This window comes from Myxine glutinosa, chromosome 4 (genome assembly GCF_964187855.1).
Source record: "Myxine glutinosa chromosome 4, kmMyxGlut1.1, whole genome shotgun sequence".
Taxonomy (NCBI): Eukaryota; Metazoa; Chordata; class Myxini; order Myxiniformes; family Myxinidae; genus Myxine; species Myxine glutinosa.
The window spans coordinates 190,686,949-190,706,307 of NC_136264.1; the positions used below are offsets into that span (position 1 = coordinate 190,686,949).

The window sequence follows — 19,359 nt, forward strand, 5'->3', positions numbered from 1 at the left end:
TTGATTCGAACTCCATGGTGAAAGTTCAGGAGGTTGGGTTAAATAATCCAAAATAATTTGACATATTTTATGCTGCCATTATGATGTTCTTCCTATTAACTCTTTGTCTCTCTTGCTTTGTAGACGAAGGAGCAGATTCCGACAGCATTGCCATTGTAGCGAACAAGGTGCTGGCCATCGCTCTGCCGGCGTCCTCTGCTGACATCAACCGCCTGACGAATGACATCCGCGCAAAGATCGACAACCTTAAGGATATCGAAGCAGTCATCACCTCGAACACAAAGAACATCCAATTAGCTGAAAAACTTCTGGAAGATGCTCAAAAGGCAGGGTGCGTTTAAGTATTTAACTCCATATGTGCTTCTGTGGGGACACTATGTCGGCTGTCCCACCTGTTAACACTTGTTTGAGGATGTTTAAGAACCCAGATATTATCTCTTACCTGGAATTCAAACCAGAACCATGCAGCTTACTTGTCTTGCCCTCCTACTTTAAAGAACCAATACAGCTATTATAATAGCAAAATATTTGGAGAAAGAAAGTATATGTCAGAAATAACATCACTACTTTTCAAGGAGAGTATTGTACGTTTGATAAGCTTCATCCACACATGTCGACAACACCATGTCTGCATTCGTAAAGTATAGTTCGCTTCCTAGGGCTGCCCAAAGGTGGACCAGAAAGAACGTCTGCGAAGCTTCTTGCTCTTTTACAGGAGTAGGGCCACTGATGTCCATGGTCGATCTGTTTTGACACAAGATGCCTTGAACAAGGCACAAGAAGCGCAAGACTCAGCACGTGAAGCCATCAACCGTGCCAACGACAAACTCAATAACATACAACGCTCACTCGTGGAGGTGCGTCCTTTTGCGTGGTGCACTTTTATTACCACACTGACTCGACTACTGTAACAATCCGACGGTATCCAGGTGGATTGCCTCAATGTAGAGGTACGTGTCCACCTCATGAATGTCACCTTATGCTCATGTTACTCTCACTTCTCTGTTCTCAGAACACAAAGCAACTTTCTGCCGTGGACCCTTTGGTTCATGACCTGACGGATCAACTCACAACACTCACTGGTGATATCACTTATCTCCAAAACCTGATGAAATCAAACGAGAACACTGCACGGCATGCAGAAAATATGGCACACACAGCCAAACAGATCGCCGACAGAGCTAAAACAGTATGTGCACATCTTGAAAAGTATTGCATACAAGGAGTGTATAATTTCTATTTGTTCATATACAATATCCTACATTAACCCTGAATACTGACATGAAACCAAACACTTTTGAGTGATTTAATGTACCACACCAGATGCATTTGTCCACATGAACTAAAAGCAGGAAAGGGAAGCCGACCCCATCTATACCATCCTCCATTATGAGGGTATGTAATGCTAAAGTGATTTTAGGCAGGAGCTTTGCTCGAGAGGTTGTTTCCTTCCCAGGGGTAGTCCACGGCAATCAAAGTTTTGCCGGACTACCACGAGACAATGGTTTACTCTTTTGAAAGGCACTATGGGATCTTCAACATCTTTGACTGAGTGCTACCATAACCATATTTGTTTGCCACACCTTTATTTATTTTTTAAGATAAAATCAAGGCGCACTGAAGAGCGTGGAAACCGAGGGCAAATGTGCCACAGACAGGGGGCAGTGGGATCCCAGTCGGACTCAAAAATCAAGGGAAGGCAGGAACAGGAAAAGAGGGGAAAGAAGTTGGGAGGAAACTCTGCAACCTTGAATAAGATGGTTGGGTGAGGTGAGGTGAGGTCGGCTTAGTGGGGGCTAAAAAATATTTTGGTTATGGGTTGGGGTTAACATTGGATGGTGGGACACCATCTGCTTGAAACCACCTTGACTTGACTTTGACACAAGGTGGGACACCTTGACTTTGCGCATGCGCAAGATTGGAGGTCAAGTTCTTTCGAAGCTGTCCATGCTGTTACGTGGTCCTCCCGGTAACTACCTGGTCTTGGTGACCCCCGGACCGTGGGAGGGACCCCGCCAGAAAGATATATGGTTTATACGCTTTCGTAACGCAATCAATATGAATTCCGGTCAAGAAGAAACCCCACACCAAGGATCCGGAATAATCAATAATATATTCACTGAGCAATCAACAACCATCAACAATGCACAATCAATATTACAACCATGTGAACTCATCTACACAAACTCTAAGATGGCCATCTTAATCTTATACATTCCTCACGTGAGCCCCACTCCTGACTCCCTCCGTGGTCAATGTCTCTCCTCTCCGCACACGGGCGGTTGAACGAGCCCCGGGCGGACGTGCTCTAAACGTGCCGTCTCGGACTGGGGCCGCGGCTGCAGCGCACCTCCTTGCCAAGCCACGGGGCAAACCCAGCGCGGCGTCCAACGTGCGCGAGGCCCCAAGTGCGACTCTTACGCGTCCTTGTAGATGGGCAAAAACCCAGCGCGGCTTCCGACGCGAGCGAGGCCCAACGTGCGGACCCGTACGCGTCTTTGTAGACGGGGCAAAACCCAGCGCGGCTTCCGACTCGAGCGAGGCCCAACGTGCGGACCCGTACGCGTCTTTGTAGACGGGGCAAACTGTCCCGGACGCTTGGTTTCGTGCACGAACTCACAGTGACTGGACGTGTCCAAAGGTATTTACCGCCCAGGTAACTCCTCTCGCCAGACGTTTCGCAACGGCGCGTTTTCCGCGCAGCGTAAGGTCGATTCCACCTTCTCGTCGTCGCGGGGCGAGGAGGAAGAAACCTCCTTCTTTCCCTCGTGTTTTTTCCTCCTCCCTTTCCGGTCACTTCCGTTTCCGGCCACTTCCGTTTCCTGCCACTCTTTCAGAAGGGCTCCTGACCCTCCAACCACAACAACTACCCAACAACTTAATATACTACACCCGGAAGCAAAGACCTGCATGGTAATTCACATTCATTCACATAAATATGTAACACTCCCCCCCTTCAAGAAAGAAAGTTTGAACCCAGCGAAAACTTTCTTTGCCGGCCAATTTGAAGAAACAAACCCAAATAACTCAACCCCCTCCCACATTATCCGTTCCCCCCGGGCACAGTTATCACTTAAAAATAAAGCAACCACAATTTCACCCCAACCCCTCCAGATTACTCCCTCTGGACTAAGTACCAACAACGACCTTGTCCCTGCCAAATCAAACTCCATCTCAGGACCCCCTGACTTTGCCCGTCCGTATCTTGGGAATGAAGGTTAAGGGGTTGATCAAAGATCCAAAGTTACGCAACTCGATAGCACTTTTTCCGGGAGGCCAAGCCGAGTATTCACTACATGGATGCCTTTAGGAACGCGGAGTTCACGGTTAGTCCGTGCAGGAAAGTTCTCTACATGGGCGCCTTGAGGAACGTGGAGTTCACGGTTAGTCCGTGCATGAAAGTTCCCTGCCTGGACGCCTTTAGGAACGGCGTTCACGGTTAATTCGTGTAGGAATCTTGGCTCGGCGGCTCCGCCGCCGTCAGTGCTTCAACTTTTCAGAACTTCCCTAATAATTATGGTGGGACCACTGGTCCCTGTAGTCCCATGAATAGCGGTCTCCTTCTCGGCCACCACCAAAACTACCGCCCAGTTGTCCTCTCCTATAGACCTCTCGACGCCTACGAAATGCCTTCCCTACTGTTATGGTCCGACCCTCCAAATCCTTGCCATTCCAATTCTTCTCTGCCTCTCTGGCGTCTTTTGTGCTGGCAAACGTGACAAAGCCGAACCCTCTTGACTGTTGCGTTTCCCAGTCTCTTACCAACCGCACTTCCACCAGCGGCCCATATCTGTTGAAGACAGAGGTCAGAACTTCTTCCTCTGTTTTGAAGTTCAGTCCCCCTACAAATAACTTGGCACTTTTGTCGCCATCCCGAGCTGGTGTGGCGTTATTTTCCCTGCTGGGCTCTTTACCAACCCTCAGGTTACCATAAACTTGACCCCCGGCCAAATCATTCCCAATAACCACAGATACACCCTCTACAGGAAGCGTGGCTTGTAAACCGACGGTGACCGGTCCTGACACCAAATCGGACTCCAAATGGATGACATGAAGGGGAGCACTAACACCGCCCCCGATCCCCTGTAAACGAACACTATCCCCCGTTGCCGTCTCCTCGGACCAGGGCAAAATGCCTTCAAGCATTAAAGATTGATGTGCCCCTGTGTCCCTCAATATCCTAACCGGTTTCCGGTTAGTCGAGGCTCCATCCCGTGACACAAACCCCTCTGAAATAAAGGGTTGGTAACCCTTTTGATGGCGATTTCTCACAATGGCCATTGCGTTTGGAGTCGCAGTAGTCGGACTCCGCTCTGGGTCTTCGCTTTTCCTGCGGTAACAACTGGACATCAAGTGTCCAGGTTTCTTGCAAAAAGCGCAAGTAGGCCCGGAGGAAAAACTCGTGGTCTGCCTCGGGCCCCCCGAACTATAAGTTTGTCTTGGGCCCTCATCCCTCCGATTTCGAACCGGTGGGGTATCATAGTTGTCCCCATAATCCTCTCGAGGCCGCCGCCATGTATGGTCGTTCTCCGCACCTGCTGTTCCCCACCTCCCCTGCGGAGATCTAGGCGAGGAGTTAGGTTCCTGGACCCCTATTCGGTGGGTTAAGGCATAATCATCTGCCATGGTGGCTGCGTCCCACAACTTCGGTACTTTCTTTTCCTGCAGGTACACTTTGATGTCCTCGTGGACACACTGCTGGAATTCCTCCACCAGGATCAAGTCCCGCAATGTTTCGAAGTCTTTCCCGACTCCTTTTGACTCACACCACCGATCAAACATGTTTTCTTTCACTCTGGCAAACTCCACATGGGTCTCACTCTCCCTCTTCCTGGCATTCCTGAATTTTTGCCTGTAAGCTTCCGGAACCAACTCATAGGCTTTGAGGATGTGCTTCTTCAGTACCTCATAATCTGCACATTGGTCCATTGGTAGCGCCGAATAAATTTCCTGAGCTTTCCCCACCAGCACACTTTGCACGAGTATGGTCCATGCCTCCTCCGGCCAGTTTAATTGTCGAGCCACTTTCTCAAAGTGTGGAAAAAATTTCGCGACTTCTTTTTCACTGAACGGTGGAACCAGCCTCACATGTCTGCCCACATCCCAGGTTTTCTGGTTAGGTGTCGACCCCGTCAGCAAGGGTGGTGCCTCTCCCCGTTCTCTCATTAACTCCAGCTCCTTGAATTTGATTTCTTGCTGAAGCTGCATGTCACGTTCCTTTAATTCCCTTTCCGCTTTTCTCTCCTCTGCTTCGAGGTCCCTTGCAGCTCTCCTTTCCTCTGCTTGTTCCTTTTCTCTTCTTTCCTGGAGTTCTCTTTCCACTCTCCTTTCCTCTGCTTGTTTCTCTTCTCTCCTCTCCTCTGCTTTCCTTTCTTCCTCTGCTCTTTCCTTTTCTGCTTTCCTTTCTTCTTCTGCTCTTTCCTTTTCTGCTTTCCTTTCTTCTTCTGCTAACCTTTCCTGGAGTTCTCGTTCCACTCTCCTTTCCTCTGCTTGTTTCTCTTCTCTCCTCTCCTCTGCTTTCCTTTCTTCTTCTGCTCTTTCCTTTTCTGCTTTCCTTTCTTCTTCTGCTCTTTCCTTTTCTGCTTTCCTTTCTTCTTCTGCTCTTTCCTTTTCTGCTTTCCTTTCTTCTTCTTTGATCCGTTCCTGGCTCCGTAATTGCAACTCCAGTTTCCGGAGCTCCACGTCTTCTGGTTCTTCGGGTAGCCACTCCCAGGCTAACTCGTCCCATGTTCCTAATCCCACCATAGATTGTATCACCGTGGCCTGCAACTCTGCCTTCCTCAAATTAGTTCGGACCTCCAAGTTAAAATGTTTGGCCAATTTCAAGAGATCCGACTTTAGCAACGCTCGGAACTGTGCCTCACTCGGGGTTACCCCAAAGTTCTGTGCCACAAACGCCATGGTGCCTATCGTTAACACCTGTTAACCTTCACCCCAAGACTTTCCCCAATTTCTCAAAAAAAAATATTACCAATTAATAATTAATTAATAAATTTTAATTACCAAAAATATTATTATTTTATTATTTTACACACTTTTAGATCCCGGACGTAGACCCAATTGCGAAACCGCAAATCGTAATTTGGACGAGCCCCCAATTCTGTTACGTGGTCCTCCCGGTAACTACCTGGTCTTGGTGACCCCCGGACCGTGGGAGGGACCCCGCCAGAAAGATATATGGTTTATACGCTTTCGTAACGCAATCAATATGAATTCCGGTCAAGAAGAAACCCCCACACCAAGGATCCGGAATAATCAATAATATATTCACTGAGCAATCAACAACCATCAACAATGCACAATCAATATTACAACCATGTGAACTCATCTACACAAACTCTAAGATGGCCATCTTAATCTTATACATTCCTCACGTGAGCCCCACTCCTGACTCCCTCCGTGGTCAATGTCTCTCCTCTCCGCACACGGGCGGTTGAACGAGCCCCGGGCGGACGTGCTCTAAACGTGCCGTCTCGGACTGGGGCCGCGGCTGCAGCGCACCTCCTTGCCAAGCCACGGGGCAAACCCAGCGCGGCGTCCAACGTGCGCGAGGCCCCAAGTGCGACTCTTACGCGTCCTTGTAGATGGGCAAAAACCCAGCGCGGCTTCCGACGCGAGCGAGGCCCAACGTGCGGACCCGTACGCGTCTTTGTAGACGGGGCAAAACCCAGCGCGGCTTCCGACTCGAGCGAGGCCCAACGTGCGGACCCGTACGCGTCTTTGTAGACGGGGCAAACTGTCCCGGACGCTTGGTTTCGTGCACGAACTCACAGTGACTGGACGTGTCCAAAGGTATTTACCGCCCAGGTAACTCCTCTCGCCAGACGTTTCGCAACGGCGCGTTTTCCGCGCAGCGTAAGGTCGATTCCACCTTCTCGTCGTCGCGGGGCGAGGAGGAAGAAACCTCCTTCTTTCCCTCGTGTTTTTTCCTCCTCCCTTTCCGGTCACTTCCGTTTCCGGCCACTTCCGTTTCCTGCCACTCTTTCAGAAGGGCTCCTGACCCTCCAACCACAACAACTACCCAACAACTTAATATACTACACCCGGAAGCAAAGACCTGCATGGTAATTCACATTCATTCACATAAATATGTAACAATGCGCTCACGCTTTCGAAGTTAAGTAATTTTTTCACAATTGTGTTTTTGTCGTAACTGTATCTATCTTTCGGTGTGTATACTTAGAGTGTGTCTTTAGTAAGATTCTCGGTGTTAATTTTTCATACCTGCATACAAAATCGTCGGTTAATTGGTGTCGCGTATTCTGAGGCCTAGTAGGCTTCCGTGTCCAACCCTGAGGCTTTGTTTTTCTCTCAGCGGGTCGTCGATTGTGCTGCAATTACTTTCGTTCCCTGTTTTTTTGTCCCAGTCTTTCACCCCATAGTTCCTTGTTTAAAATCTCAACTCAGAAAAAATAAACCCAAAAAAATATTTCCTTCTCTGCTCTTATTCATTTATTCGTTGTTCTTATTTGTTCGTTCGTTCTTCAACCACGTTGTTCGTGATCACGTGATCACGTTGTTAAAAATGTTTAAACTTTCCCCTGAACAACTGTATATTATAACACCTTTTCTTCTTCTTCTATAAAAGGATGCTTTCGACTTGCTCACCAAATCTATTCATTCCAAAAAATAATTCCATCTCTTACAGTTCCACTTTTCTACATTCCCAAAACTCTCCTGCACTCCACCCCTCCTTCAGCGTCCTCAAATGTATTTTTGACTCGAAGGTCTCAAGAAACTCATTTTGCAATAAATGTTCATTTCCCATTAATCGTACACTTTTCAAAATCCAATCTCACCCCTCCCCTCCAAATCTTCCCCATCACCCCTTCCCTCCAAAACTTCCCCATCACCCCTCCACTCCAAAACTTCCCCATCACCCCTCCCCTCCAAATCTACCCCCTTGCCCCTCCCCTCCAAATCTTCCCCATCACCCATCTCTTTCAAATATTCCCCCTTGCCCCTCCCCTCCAAATTTTCCCCATCACCCATCCCTTTCAAATCTTCCCCCTTTCCCCTCCCCTCCAAATCTTCCCCATCAACCCTTCCCTCCAAAACTTCCCCATCACCCCTCCCCTCCAAAACTTCCCCATCACCCCTCCCCTCCAAATCTACCCCCTTGCCCCTCCCCTCCAAATTTTCCCCATCACCCATCTCTTTCAAATATTCCCCCTTGCCCCTCCCCTCCAAATCTTCCCCATCACCCATCCCTTTCAAATCTTCCCCCTCCCCTCCAAATCTTCCCCATCACCCCTTCCCTCCAAAACATCCCCATCACCCCTCCCCTCCAAAACTTCCCCATCACCCCTCCCCTCCAAATCTACCCCCTTGCCCCTCCCCTCCAAATCTTCCCCATCACCCATCTCTTTCAAATCTTCCCCCTTGCCCCTCCCCTCCAAATCTTCCCCATCACCCATCCCTTTCAAATCTCCCCCCTTGCCCCTTCCCTCCTAAACACCCCGCACACCCCTCCCCTCCGAGACTCTCCCTCGCTCCTCCCCTCCTAGACTCCCCTCTCACCCCTCCTCCTCAGAGCGTCCTCCCCGCTTCTTCCCCCTTCCAACTTTCACCTTCATCTCCCCTAACCTTCTGCCTTGCTCTCCCCCTCCTCAAATAACACCTCACTGTGCCTCACCCAATCACCATCAAACCTTTTGTCCACCCCATTCTTCCCTTTCTCCAAGCTATTCTGAAATCTCTGACACACCTTCAACAGCTCTCCCTACCTCTTCCTCCTCTTCCACATCTTACCCTACCCCTCCCCCCCCCTTTCTGTATCCGATGCTCCCCCTTCCTCTTCATTAACGGTATGGACCTCAAACATCCGGGGCCTTCGCTCAAACTTGACTGATCTCTCCATACAGGTTGCTTCTGACAAACTATACGTGATCTGCGTAACAGAAACTTTCCTCCTTCATGATGTCTCTGATTCCTTGTTATCTCTCCCAGGTTACTCCCTCCTCCGGTATGATAGACCTGAGCCTCGTCCTGGAGGTGGGGTTGCCATCTTTATTAAAAAAACTCTCTTCCTCACTCGCCCTGCACTGCCCTCTCTCCACCTCACCCCCAGGAATACCTTTGGCTACGGCTGCCCCTTCGCTCCCACCTTTTGTTCATATGTGTGTTGTACTGTCCACCAAACAGTGATCACTCCATCTACATCTCGCTGTCTGATAATATGGACCAACTTCTATCTACCCATCCCAACTCTCTCTTCCTCATATGTGGTGATTTCAATTGTCACCATGCCAGTTGGCTGGGTGTGGGTACTGCTCTCACCAGCCATGGCTCTTCAGCAAAGGACTTCTGCGACTCACTGGGACTGACACAATCTGTCAATTTCCCGACCCAGATATCAGTCAACGGAGCATCTTCTCTTCTGGACTTGGTTATGAATAACTTCCCTGAAAATGTCTGCTGCTCTTCTTCTGCTCCAATCGGCTCATCTGATCATGTGCTTGTTAAGGTGGACATCTCTCTGACCATTCTCAGAGAGCCTCCTCAGCGTCGACGAGTCTGGCGTTTCAGTCAGGCCAACTGGCACGGTCTTCAAGCAGCCATCAATCATCTGGACTGGTCTCCCATCTCTACCGCCTCTGACATCAACTCATCCTGGGAATTCTTCCAAAGTAAATTGCTCTCTCTCATGCACAGATTTATCCCATCTCATCTTCAGTTGTCATACCCTTCCTCCCGTCCATGGTACACGGAATCTTGTGGTGAGGCTGTTGCCCAGAAACAACTTGCTTTCGTCTCCTGGAAAGCAAATCCAACGGAAGGAAATCTCATTTCCTTTCACAAAGCCCGAAACAAGTGTGTGTCCACCCTCATGAGAGCCAGGAAACAATATCTCTCCGTTCTCAAGACCGAACTCTCTTATCTGTCTCCCTCTTCCAAATCCTGGTGGTGTCTGGTCAAATCTGTTTCTGGTGTTTGTTCCCCCTCCATCCCCTCCCTCACCTCAAACGGCTACACGGCTGACTCCGCACGTGAAAACGCTAAATGCCTCAACTCTGTGTTTGCCTCTAAATCCTGTGTCCCAAACCCATCCCTCTCTGTACCCACCATACCCAGTCATACCCAGCTGCTCCTGGACTCTGTGTCCTTTCCTCCTGACAAGGTGGAAAACTTTCTGTCAACCCTCGACTCTGATTCTGCAACTGGACCTGACGGCATCAGCCCATGGGTCCTAAAATCCTGTTCTTCCGCTCTTTCACTCCCTCTCTCTGTTCTCTTCACCCTCTCATTTGCTCAAGGTCATCTGCCATCTGCTTGGAAATCAGCCAACATCACCGCTTTGCACAAAAAAGGTACAAAAACAGATCCTAGCAACTACAGACCAATCAGCCTTCTCCCAATTATCAGCAAAGTCATGGAATCCATCATTGCTTCAGATATGAAATCTTTCCTCTTCTCCAATGGCTTGATCTCTGACGATCAATTTGGTTTCAGACCTGGTCACTCTACTCTGGACATGCTGCTTTTGCTTTCTAAACAATGGATGGAGGTCCTCAATGCCAAATAGGAAATTAGAGCTGTCTCCCTTGACATATCACGTGCCTTCGCTACGGTCTGGCACCCCGCTCTGCTCACCAAACTCTCCTCCATTGGTATCCATGGAAATCTCGACGCATGGCTGGTGGACTTCCTCTCTAATCGTAGTAAACGTGTGGCCCTGAATGGGTTTCTCTCATCTCCTCTTCCCGTTCAGGCTGGAGTTCCCCCAAGGCAGTGTTCTGCGCCCTGTGCTTTTTCTGGTCTTCATCAATGATCTCTCCGACTCTCTTGAAAATCCTCTCTATCTCTTTGCTGATGACTCTACTCTCTGTCGCTACATTCCTCATCCCTCAGATCGGCAGTCTGCAGCCTCCTCACTCTCTGCATACCTGGACAAAATCACAGACTGGGCAAACAAGTGGTACATGTCTTTCAATCCTGATAAATCTCACACTCTTACGATGTCTCTCCGAAAAGACCGACTGGACAACCCTCCCATCCACTTTATGATAATCCTCTCCAAGAAGTTCTGTCACTCAAGCTTTTGGGTCTCACTATCTGCCATGATCTTTCCTGGGAAAACCACATGTCAAATCTGGCCTCCAAAGCCAGTCGCCAACTGGGCATCCTCCGTCGTGCGAAGTCCTTCCTTGGCACACCTGAGCTCCTCACCACATACAAGGCTTTCATCCGCAGCTCAATGGAATACTGCTCTCCCCTCTGGGCTGGTGCTCCTGCCTCACACCTAGCTCGTCTTCACGCTGTTGAAACCAAAGCGTTCAGAATCATTGGAATCTCCCGCGATGAAGCTAACTCCAAGGGCCTTTCACTTACCGCAGGCAGGTTGGTGGTCTTTCCGTCTTCTACCGACTCCTCTCCGGCCTTGCTCCCCCCCCCCCCCCCCCAGCTCTCTCTGGGCTCTGTCCCCCAAATATTCCTACAGGTCGCACAAGATCTGCCTGCAACCCTCTTATTGTTAAACTGCCAAAATCAAGACTCTCTACTCACCTTCACTCCTTTATTCCTCTTTTCTCCCACCTCTGGAACAAACTCCCTCACTCTCTTCAATCCCACTCCACCCTCCAGGTCTTTAAAACAGCAATACACCACCATCTCTTATCTTCCCCCATCCAAAACCTTGATCTTTTCTACCCCCGCTAATTTCACCCCAAATCCACTTTTTTGAAATACCAACTTCTGTCCGGGAAGTCCTTGGTGTCCTTGTGTTTTATACCTCTCCCCCTCCCCCCCCCCCCTTCCCTCGCCTTCTCCCCCCAAGCCCTCTCCCTCGCACACATCTCCCTGCTCTCAAATGTTGTGTTTGTGTGCTTCCCCTTCTCTCCCCATCTTGTCTTCCGCTCCCTCTTTTTATATATTTTGTTTCTCTGGTTGATTTGTTTGTGAAATAAATGTTAGCTCTTTCACGAGCCTCGATTCCGTATACAAAAAAAAAAAAAAAAAACCTGGAGGGAAGAGTGCAATTGTCTCCAGAAAGCGAACAATGGATGTAGATAACGTATATATTCGTCTGCAAAAAGGAAGAGAGGGTTTTCCCGCACATCAGAGAGGTAATTTCTGTAGATGAGGAACAAGACTGAGCCAAAGACTACCTTGGTGCACTCCAGCTTCCAATGGGAGAGGAGAGGAAGATGGCAGCATCATTCTATTGATAGCAATGTATTGGCTTCACGAGTGGACAAAGTCAGAAAGCCAGGTATGAAGGTGGTCTTCTATACCACAAACAGCAAGCTTGGCAAATGCCTGAGATATATCCAATGAGCAATTTTTGAATCCTGATTGAGATGTAGGGTCTCCAACCATTGCTGAGAGAGACGCAGCAGCTGGTCCAGGATTGAGTGATGAGGGTTGAGATCATCAGAGATCGGGCTCTTTGTAAAGAGGAAAGACTACATGTGGTGGTCTTTCAAAGGTGGCGAAATGAGAATGACAGGCTGAAGAGTGCATGCAAAAGAGAAGCAACAGCAGCAGAGTATGATTTAAGAACATCGGCACTGCAGTCATGTGGGCCCGTTGCCGAAGCAGGGTCGAGGTTCAGGGACAAAACTCTTTTGGGTGAGACAGATACAAGGTCTTACGTACAGTAGGTCAGAAGGACTGAGATGGGGACATGGTTTGATGGGTTCCCGCCTCACTGAGATGAGACGCTTATTTTGAGCACTGTCTGCATGTGGTAATTCAATTTCAGGTGAGGGAGAGGATGGAGGGATGGGGTATACACCAAATCCCTACTTAAAAAGCCACCACCATGACTTTGAGGAAGGAGACTGACTGGTTGGAGAGTTCAACCTTGACACTTTCAAGATGATGTTTTCTGGCTTGCATAAGGATGGACACACACTTGTACAGCCTTAGGCAAGCCACGTCATGGAGTAACATTTCGAGGGTAACAGAGTAACCATGGGCTCACAGTGTCAATTTCCTGTTCTGCTTCTCCTATTGTCACAACTTGCCAATTTATGGACCATCATGTCTTACCTACTTCATTATCCTTTTCTTTGTTTTTTTAAACAAAAACAGTACAAATGTGAAAACATAGAAACAACAATTGATTTAAAAGCAAGTAATCTTAGCCCTGTAAGAGAGTGTGTTTATTGTTTGTTAACTACTCTGATTCCCAAAATATTCCTATCAAATACGCCGGAATCAATAAACCCCAGTAGTGAAGCCACTCTTCAATTTTATTGGACACTGCTCCTTTGCTATTCCATCTCCAGGCGCTGTATGACGTCATTGTCAGGCGGGCGCCGAAGAGAGCCCGGTGATGATGCGCGCTGAAAGGGAGTACTCAGTTTTCACTCCGTTTGTTTGTTTGTTTGTCCGGGCGATATCTCAACCTTCCTTTGAGCTAGGAAGATGACATTTGGACAAAATAGTGAAAATGTGCTTTGGCAAAAACTGTATTTTTTATTTTTTGATTAAGCAATAAATTGATGAATTACTTGTCATCGATTTATTAAGAACTTATTTATTTTATTTCTCATCTGGGCAATACCTCAGGCACCTTTTCAGCTAGGAAGCTGATATTTGGACACGACAATGACCAAGTGATTTGGCTGTAAAGGGTGTTTATAGTCCCCGTTGGATGTAGTCTGAAACGGGGACTTATAGATTTGGTCTCGTCCGTCTGTCCATGCGTCAGCAACCATATCTCGGGGGATTTATGGACCGATTTTGTTGATACTTGGTAAAAGGATAATAGACGATGGTATACATATGCACATTGGCTAACCCCTGCTCTAGCAGGGAAAATGGCCTTAAAATGCATGTTGTTGTTGTTGTATACATATGCACATCATTTTGCTTTGAAATCAGATCCAAGATGGCCGACTGGTGGCCATTTTAGTTGTAAAAAACCCAATGTTGACCTCAACCATTTCTCGGACGTGCGTTTACTGATTTTATTCAAATTTAGCGCACATAATGAATGATGGCTTACATACTGTATGTACAAAAAAAAAATTCGACATCAGAACCAATATGGCCGACTGGCGGCCATTTTGTTACTTAAACATTTATCCATCCATTTATCGGAAATGCATGGACCAATATTCTTCAAACTTGGCACAAAGACAAAACATGAGTATACATATGCAGAAGATTTTGTTTTGTCATCTGACCAAAGATGGCTGACTGACAGCCTTTAACAGCAAAATTCCATACAGCAAAATTACTAAAACCTGTTACTTTTTACAAAATTACTAAAATGCCTTTAGGGCTATGACATTTTATGTCTTTTTCTTCTTGATGATGTATTGAATAATAAATTAATTGATTAATTTAATTTTTTGATCCAATTCATTTTCAAAAAATTACAGATTCAGATGAAACGATGGTTGTTTAGGTATGCTAGTAGCCAATTTATTAAGAAATTAATTATTTTATGATTATTATTTATTTATTTTAATTATTAATTAGATATTTAGTTTCTTTCCCATCTGGGCAATATATCAGGCACCCTTTGAGCTAGGAAGCTGATATTTGGACACGACAGTGACCAAGTAATTTGTCTATAATATTTTTGACATTGATTAATCAATTAATCGATTAATTATTTATTTTTTCGATTAATTATGAAATTCATTAATTTTCAAAAAGTTACCGATTCGGATGAAGCAGTGGTGGTTTACATATGCTATTAGCCAATTGATTAAGAAATTGATTATTTTATGATAAACCCTCCCATATACTTTCTCAACAATCCTCTCCAAGAAGTTCTGTCGCTCAAGCTTTTGGGTCTCACTATCTGCCATGATCTTTCTTGGGAAAACCACATTTCCAAGCTGGCCTCCAAAGCCAGTCGCCGACTGGGCATCCTCCGTCGTGCGAAGTCCTTCCTAGGCACACCTGAGCTCCTCACCACATACAAGGCTTTCATCCACAGCTCAATGGAATACTGTTCTCCCCTATGGGCTGGTGCTCCTGCCTCACACCTAGCTCGGCTTCACGCTGTTGAAACCAAAGCTTTCAGAATCATTGGAATCTCCCGCGATGAAGCTATCTCCGAGGGCCTTTCACTCACTCACCGCAGGCAGGTAGGTAGGTGGTCTTTCTGTCTTCTACCGACTCCTCTCCGGCCTTGCTCCCCCAGCTCTCTCTGTGCTCTGTCCCCCAAATATTCCTACAGGTCGCACAAGATCTGCCAGCAACCCTCTGATGGTTAAACTGCCGAAATCTCGGCTCTCTGCTCACCTTCACTCTTTCATTCCTCTTTTCTCCCGCCTCTGGAACAAACTCCCACACTCCCTTCAACCCCACTCCTCCCTCCAGGTCTTTAAAACAGCTGTTCACCACCATCTCTTATCTTCCCCCATCCAAAACCTTGATCTTTTCTACCCCCACTAATTCACCCCAGATCCACCTTGTTTGAAATTCCAACTTCTTTCCTGGAAGTCCTGGCAGTGTCCATATGTTTTATACCTCTCCCACCCGCCCCCCTTCCCATGCCTCCCCCCCCCCCCCCCCCCAAAGCCCTCTCCCTCCCACAGATCTCTCCATGTCTCCATGTCTCTCGATCCCTGCTCTCAAATGTTGTGTTTGTGTCCTTCCCGCTCTCTCCCCATCTTGTCTACCGCTCCCGATGTTATATGTTTTATGTGTCGGTTTATCTTTCTGTGTGATTAATGTTCGCTCTTTCACGAGGCTCGATCTTGTATACAAAAAATTTTTTTTTTAAAGTTATTTCTTTTAATTCCGCAACTAATCAATCAATTATTGTACTCGTCTCCCTCCCAATAACGTCTCTTTGCTGAAGGTACCTCGGCAATGTCGCACACTGGAGGATATGTTATTTATTTATTTGGCTTGGGGGAGGTGTACTGTACTTTGAATGTATCTCCACTTGTCTCTTTCTTGTACGTTCCTTGCACTTGGCAGGAGCTGGGAGCGGTGCGAACACGATTTATGAAGCTTCAAGACATGGCTAGCTCGGGTTCTGGACCCGTTGCTGAAGAAGCCATGAAACGAGCGACCAACCTTCAGGACGAAGCCCAAAAACTCGTCGACGACACCATAGAGAAACTGAAAAGACTGGAGGGTGAGCATGAGCATTGCGGTCTGCAATGCCTTATCATCAGAATGCATCGGTTAGGGTAGTGCTACTCACACACTGCACAATATCTCCCTTTAGCACATCTCCTATAGTGATAAATACTGCTGCTGTCAACTATACGATGATAATATCTAAGGTGAAGAATATAATGACAATTAAAATTGCTATTACAGTGGTGAGGCTGACAGGATGGTCTTGAAGTATGCACACTCGCCTCTAACCAGTCTAGCCTGGGTTTGAATCCTGACCCAGCTATAAACTGTCATCCTGGTGTTTCACAGGGAGGATGATTCATCAATGTGTTTGCCGACCCTCGGATGGACCTTAAACTGGTGTCCCATCGGCCCCTGAGCATCCAGTGGTGTCATTTGTGATGAATAGGCGAGCTATCGCCGGCACTCTGAACAAATTCAAAATTCCTGCCATAATTATCATGGTGTTGATGTTTGTGGCAATGATGATGATGATTGCAATTATCATAGTGAATTTATCATGGTAATGATGGTGATCATTTTGAACGGTTATTGGATGTTGGATCGGGTTGTGATGGTGGTCATGGCCGAAAACAGGGAGGGTTATTTGGGTGTGAATGTCCCTCTTCCCCTGAAAATAAATCGTGATGAAATAATTTTTCTAAAATTCTAAAATTAAATTTTTTTAACCAAACTCCTTTTTCTATTATTATTATTTTTTTCTAAAATTAAAAGGGTTCAACCAAAAATTAGACTTTTCTGAAATAATGTAACCCAAACAAGCCTCCAAAATGCAAGAATTTTAGTCCAGAATTAACTATTCTCCCATGGGAGGGAATAAGGGAATGGCCCCAAACCTCCTTTGGCATGGCCAACTTTTAGCGATTGGGGTTCGGGTCAGCCAACAGTTTACACCTATAGATTCACCCCACCACCTTCCCCTCTCTTTGACAATCCTGATAATTGACTGCTGGCTATTATTATCATGAAGTCAATGTTTGTGGAGATTAGGAGGATTGCATTAATCATGATGACGATGATTATCATTATCATTGTGATGGAGATGATTGATGATGATTGTGATTATTGTTGCATTAATATGATAGCAGTAATCGTGATGATGATGACGATTATCATTATCCATTGTCCAATATCATTATCCAATAATTATTGTTGCATTAATCGTGATGACGATTATCATTATCATTGTGATCGTGATGATTGATGATGATTGTGATTTTGATTGCATTAATTGTAATGACAACGATTATCATTATCATTGTGATAGAGATGATTGATTATGATGTGATTATGATTGCAGTAATCGTGATGATGACGATTGTCATTATCATTGTGATTGAAATGATTGTGATTATTGTTGCATTAATCGTGATGACGATTATCATTATCATTGTGATCGTGATGAATGATGATGATTGTGATTTTGATTGCATTAATTGTAATGACAACGATTATCATTATCATTGAGATAGAGATGATTGATTATGATTGTGATTATGATTGCAGTAATCGTGATGATGACGATTATAATTATAATTGTGATTGAAATGATTGTGATTATTGTTGCATTAATCGTGATGACGATTATCATTATCATTATGATCGTGATGATTTATGATTGTGATTTTGATTGCATTAATTGTAATGACAACGATTTATCATTATCATTGTGAGAGAGATGATTGACGATGATTGTGATTATGATTGCAGTAATCGTGATGACGATTATCATTGTCATTGTGATTGAGATGATTGTGATTATGATTGCAGTAATCATGATGATGACGATTATCATGATCATTGTGATTGAGATGATTGATGATGATTGTCATTATGATTGCATTAATTGTAATGATGATTATCATTATCATTGGATTGAGATGATTGGATTGTGATTGCATTAATTGTGATGATGACGATTATCATTATCATTGTGATTGAGATGATTGTGATTATGATTGCATTAATTGTGATGATGACGATTGTCATTATCATTGCGATAGAGATGATTGATGATGATTGTGATTATGATTGCATTAATTGTGATGATGATGACAATTACCATTATCATTGTGATTGAAATTATTGTGATTATTGTTGCATTCATCATGATGATGATTATCGTTATCATTGTGTTTGTGGTCAATGATGATGATTGTGATTATGATTGCAGTAATCATGATGATGACGATTATCATTATCATTGTGATTGAGATGATTGATGATTATTGTGATTATTATTGCATTAATTGTGATGATGATTATCATTATCATTGCGATTGAGATAATTGAGGATGATTGCGTGTTTCCCCACACAGTACTAGAGAAAACGATCAAAGAGAATGACGGCAAGCTACAAAAGGCGCAGGGTGATCTGACCGAACTTGAACAGAAAGCAAACGGCCTTCTCGATGTGATCAATGCAAATGTCACACAATATGTGAACTGCCAATCATAAACCCCATACCCACCCTTACTCGCACCCCCATATCCCGACTCTTGCTCTTTTTCCATCTACAGGTGCTGTTCCCTTAGCTAGTTGGAAATTTTGGAATGAGGGAGGATTATGATGATAGTAATATGATAACGATATATGACACGAATGTATACATGAATCCTCTTCCTCTATCAATTGAAATAGTATTCACCACCTTCGGAATCGATGTCATTTTGAATGTCAGTAGCGGGGGTTTTATTATGTTGTTTGTTTTTAATTCGTGGACTTGTTCTTATAAAGCCTTTCTCATGCGATGAGGTGTCGGAGTAATAATTTAAAAAAAAATGCTGTTAAATAAATAGTTAGCAAAATTTCTCATAACAACCCTTATACAGTACAATAACATGTCCATTGGCATTGTAAATGGCGTTATTGTTCCGAAACGTCAAGAGGAACTCTTCCTAATCTCACCATCACGTTTTCATGAAGCTGAAGAAGCCATATTGTCACACAAGGTTGAAATACATTTGAGGAGATTCATTCGATGTGTTGTTCACATTGGAGATTGGTGTTAGGGATACATTTGGGCACAACTGAGTTTCTCTGTCAGGGATGCCTTTTTGCGGTGGTTGTACCCCCCAAAGTAAGTTGGGGACCAAATCTTCCCCATTCTTCCCTGCTGCCCAAATTCGGTCAGAGTGTCGACCTTTTTAGTTTCATTTGTCGCTTTTTAGTTTGATTGAGGCCTCAATTTCTTATTCAATTTGCAAATTGCTGTTTATCTTCAGAAATCATTCAGTTAATAGACAAAAATAAACCAGAAAGAAGATATTTACATTTTATTTGGTAAAAATGTCCAAAAA

The 19,359-nt window shown here is 45.5% G+C and overlaps 1 protein-coding gene across 4 annotated transcripts in view; it reads left to right on the plus strand.

Annotated features, from left to right (window-relative positions):
- LOC137425999 (laminin subunit beta-2) overlaps nucleotides 1–18,810 on the plus strand; it is a 217,698-nt gene extending 198,888 nt beyond the window's left edge. For all 4 annotated transcript variants that reach the window (XM_078776822.1, XM_078776824.1, XM_078776823.1 and 1 more), the window contains 5 exons: nucleotides 124–331; nucleotides 716–857; nucleotides 1,013–1,189; nucleotides 15,892–16,051; nucleotides 18,378–18,810. In XM_078776822.1, the coding sequence (XP_078632948.1) occupies nucleotides 124–331; nucleotides 716–857; nucleotides 1,013–1,189; nucleotides 15,892–16,051; nucleotides 18,378–18,517 (827 nt within the window). In that variant the 3' untranslated portion in view covers nucleotides 18,518–18,810. The remainder of the gene's footprint in view (nucleotides 1–123; nucleotides 332–715; nucleotides 858–1,012; nucleotides 1,190–15,891; nucleotides 16,052–18,377) is intronic.
- Nucleotides 18,811–19,359: the final 549 nt, after the last annotated feature.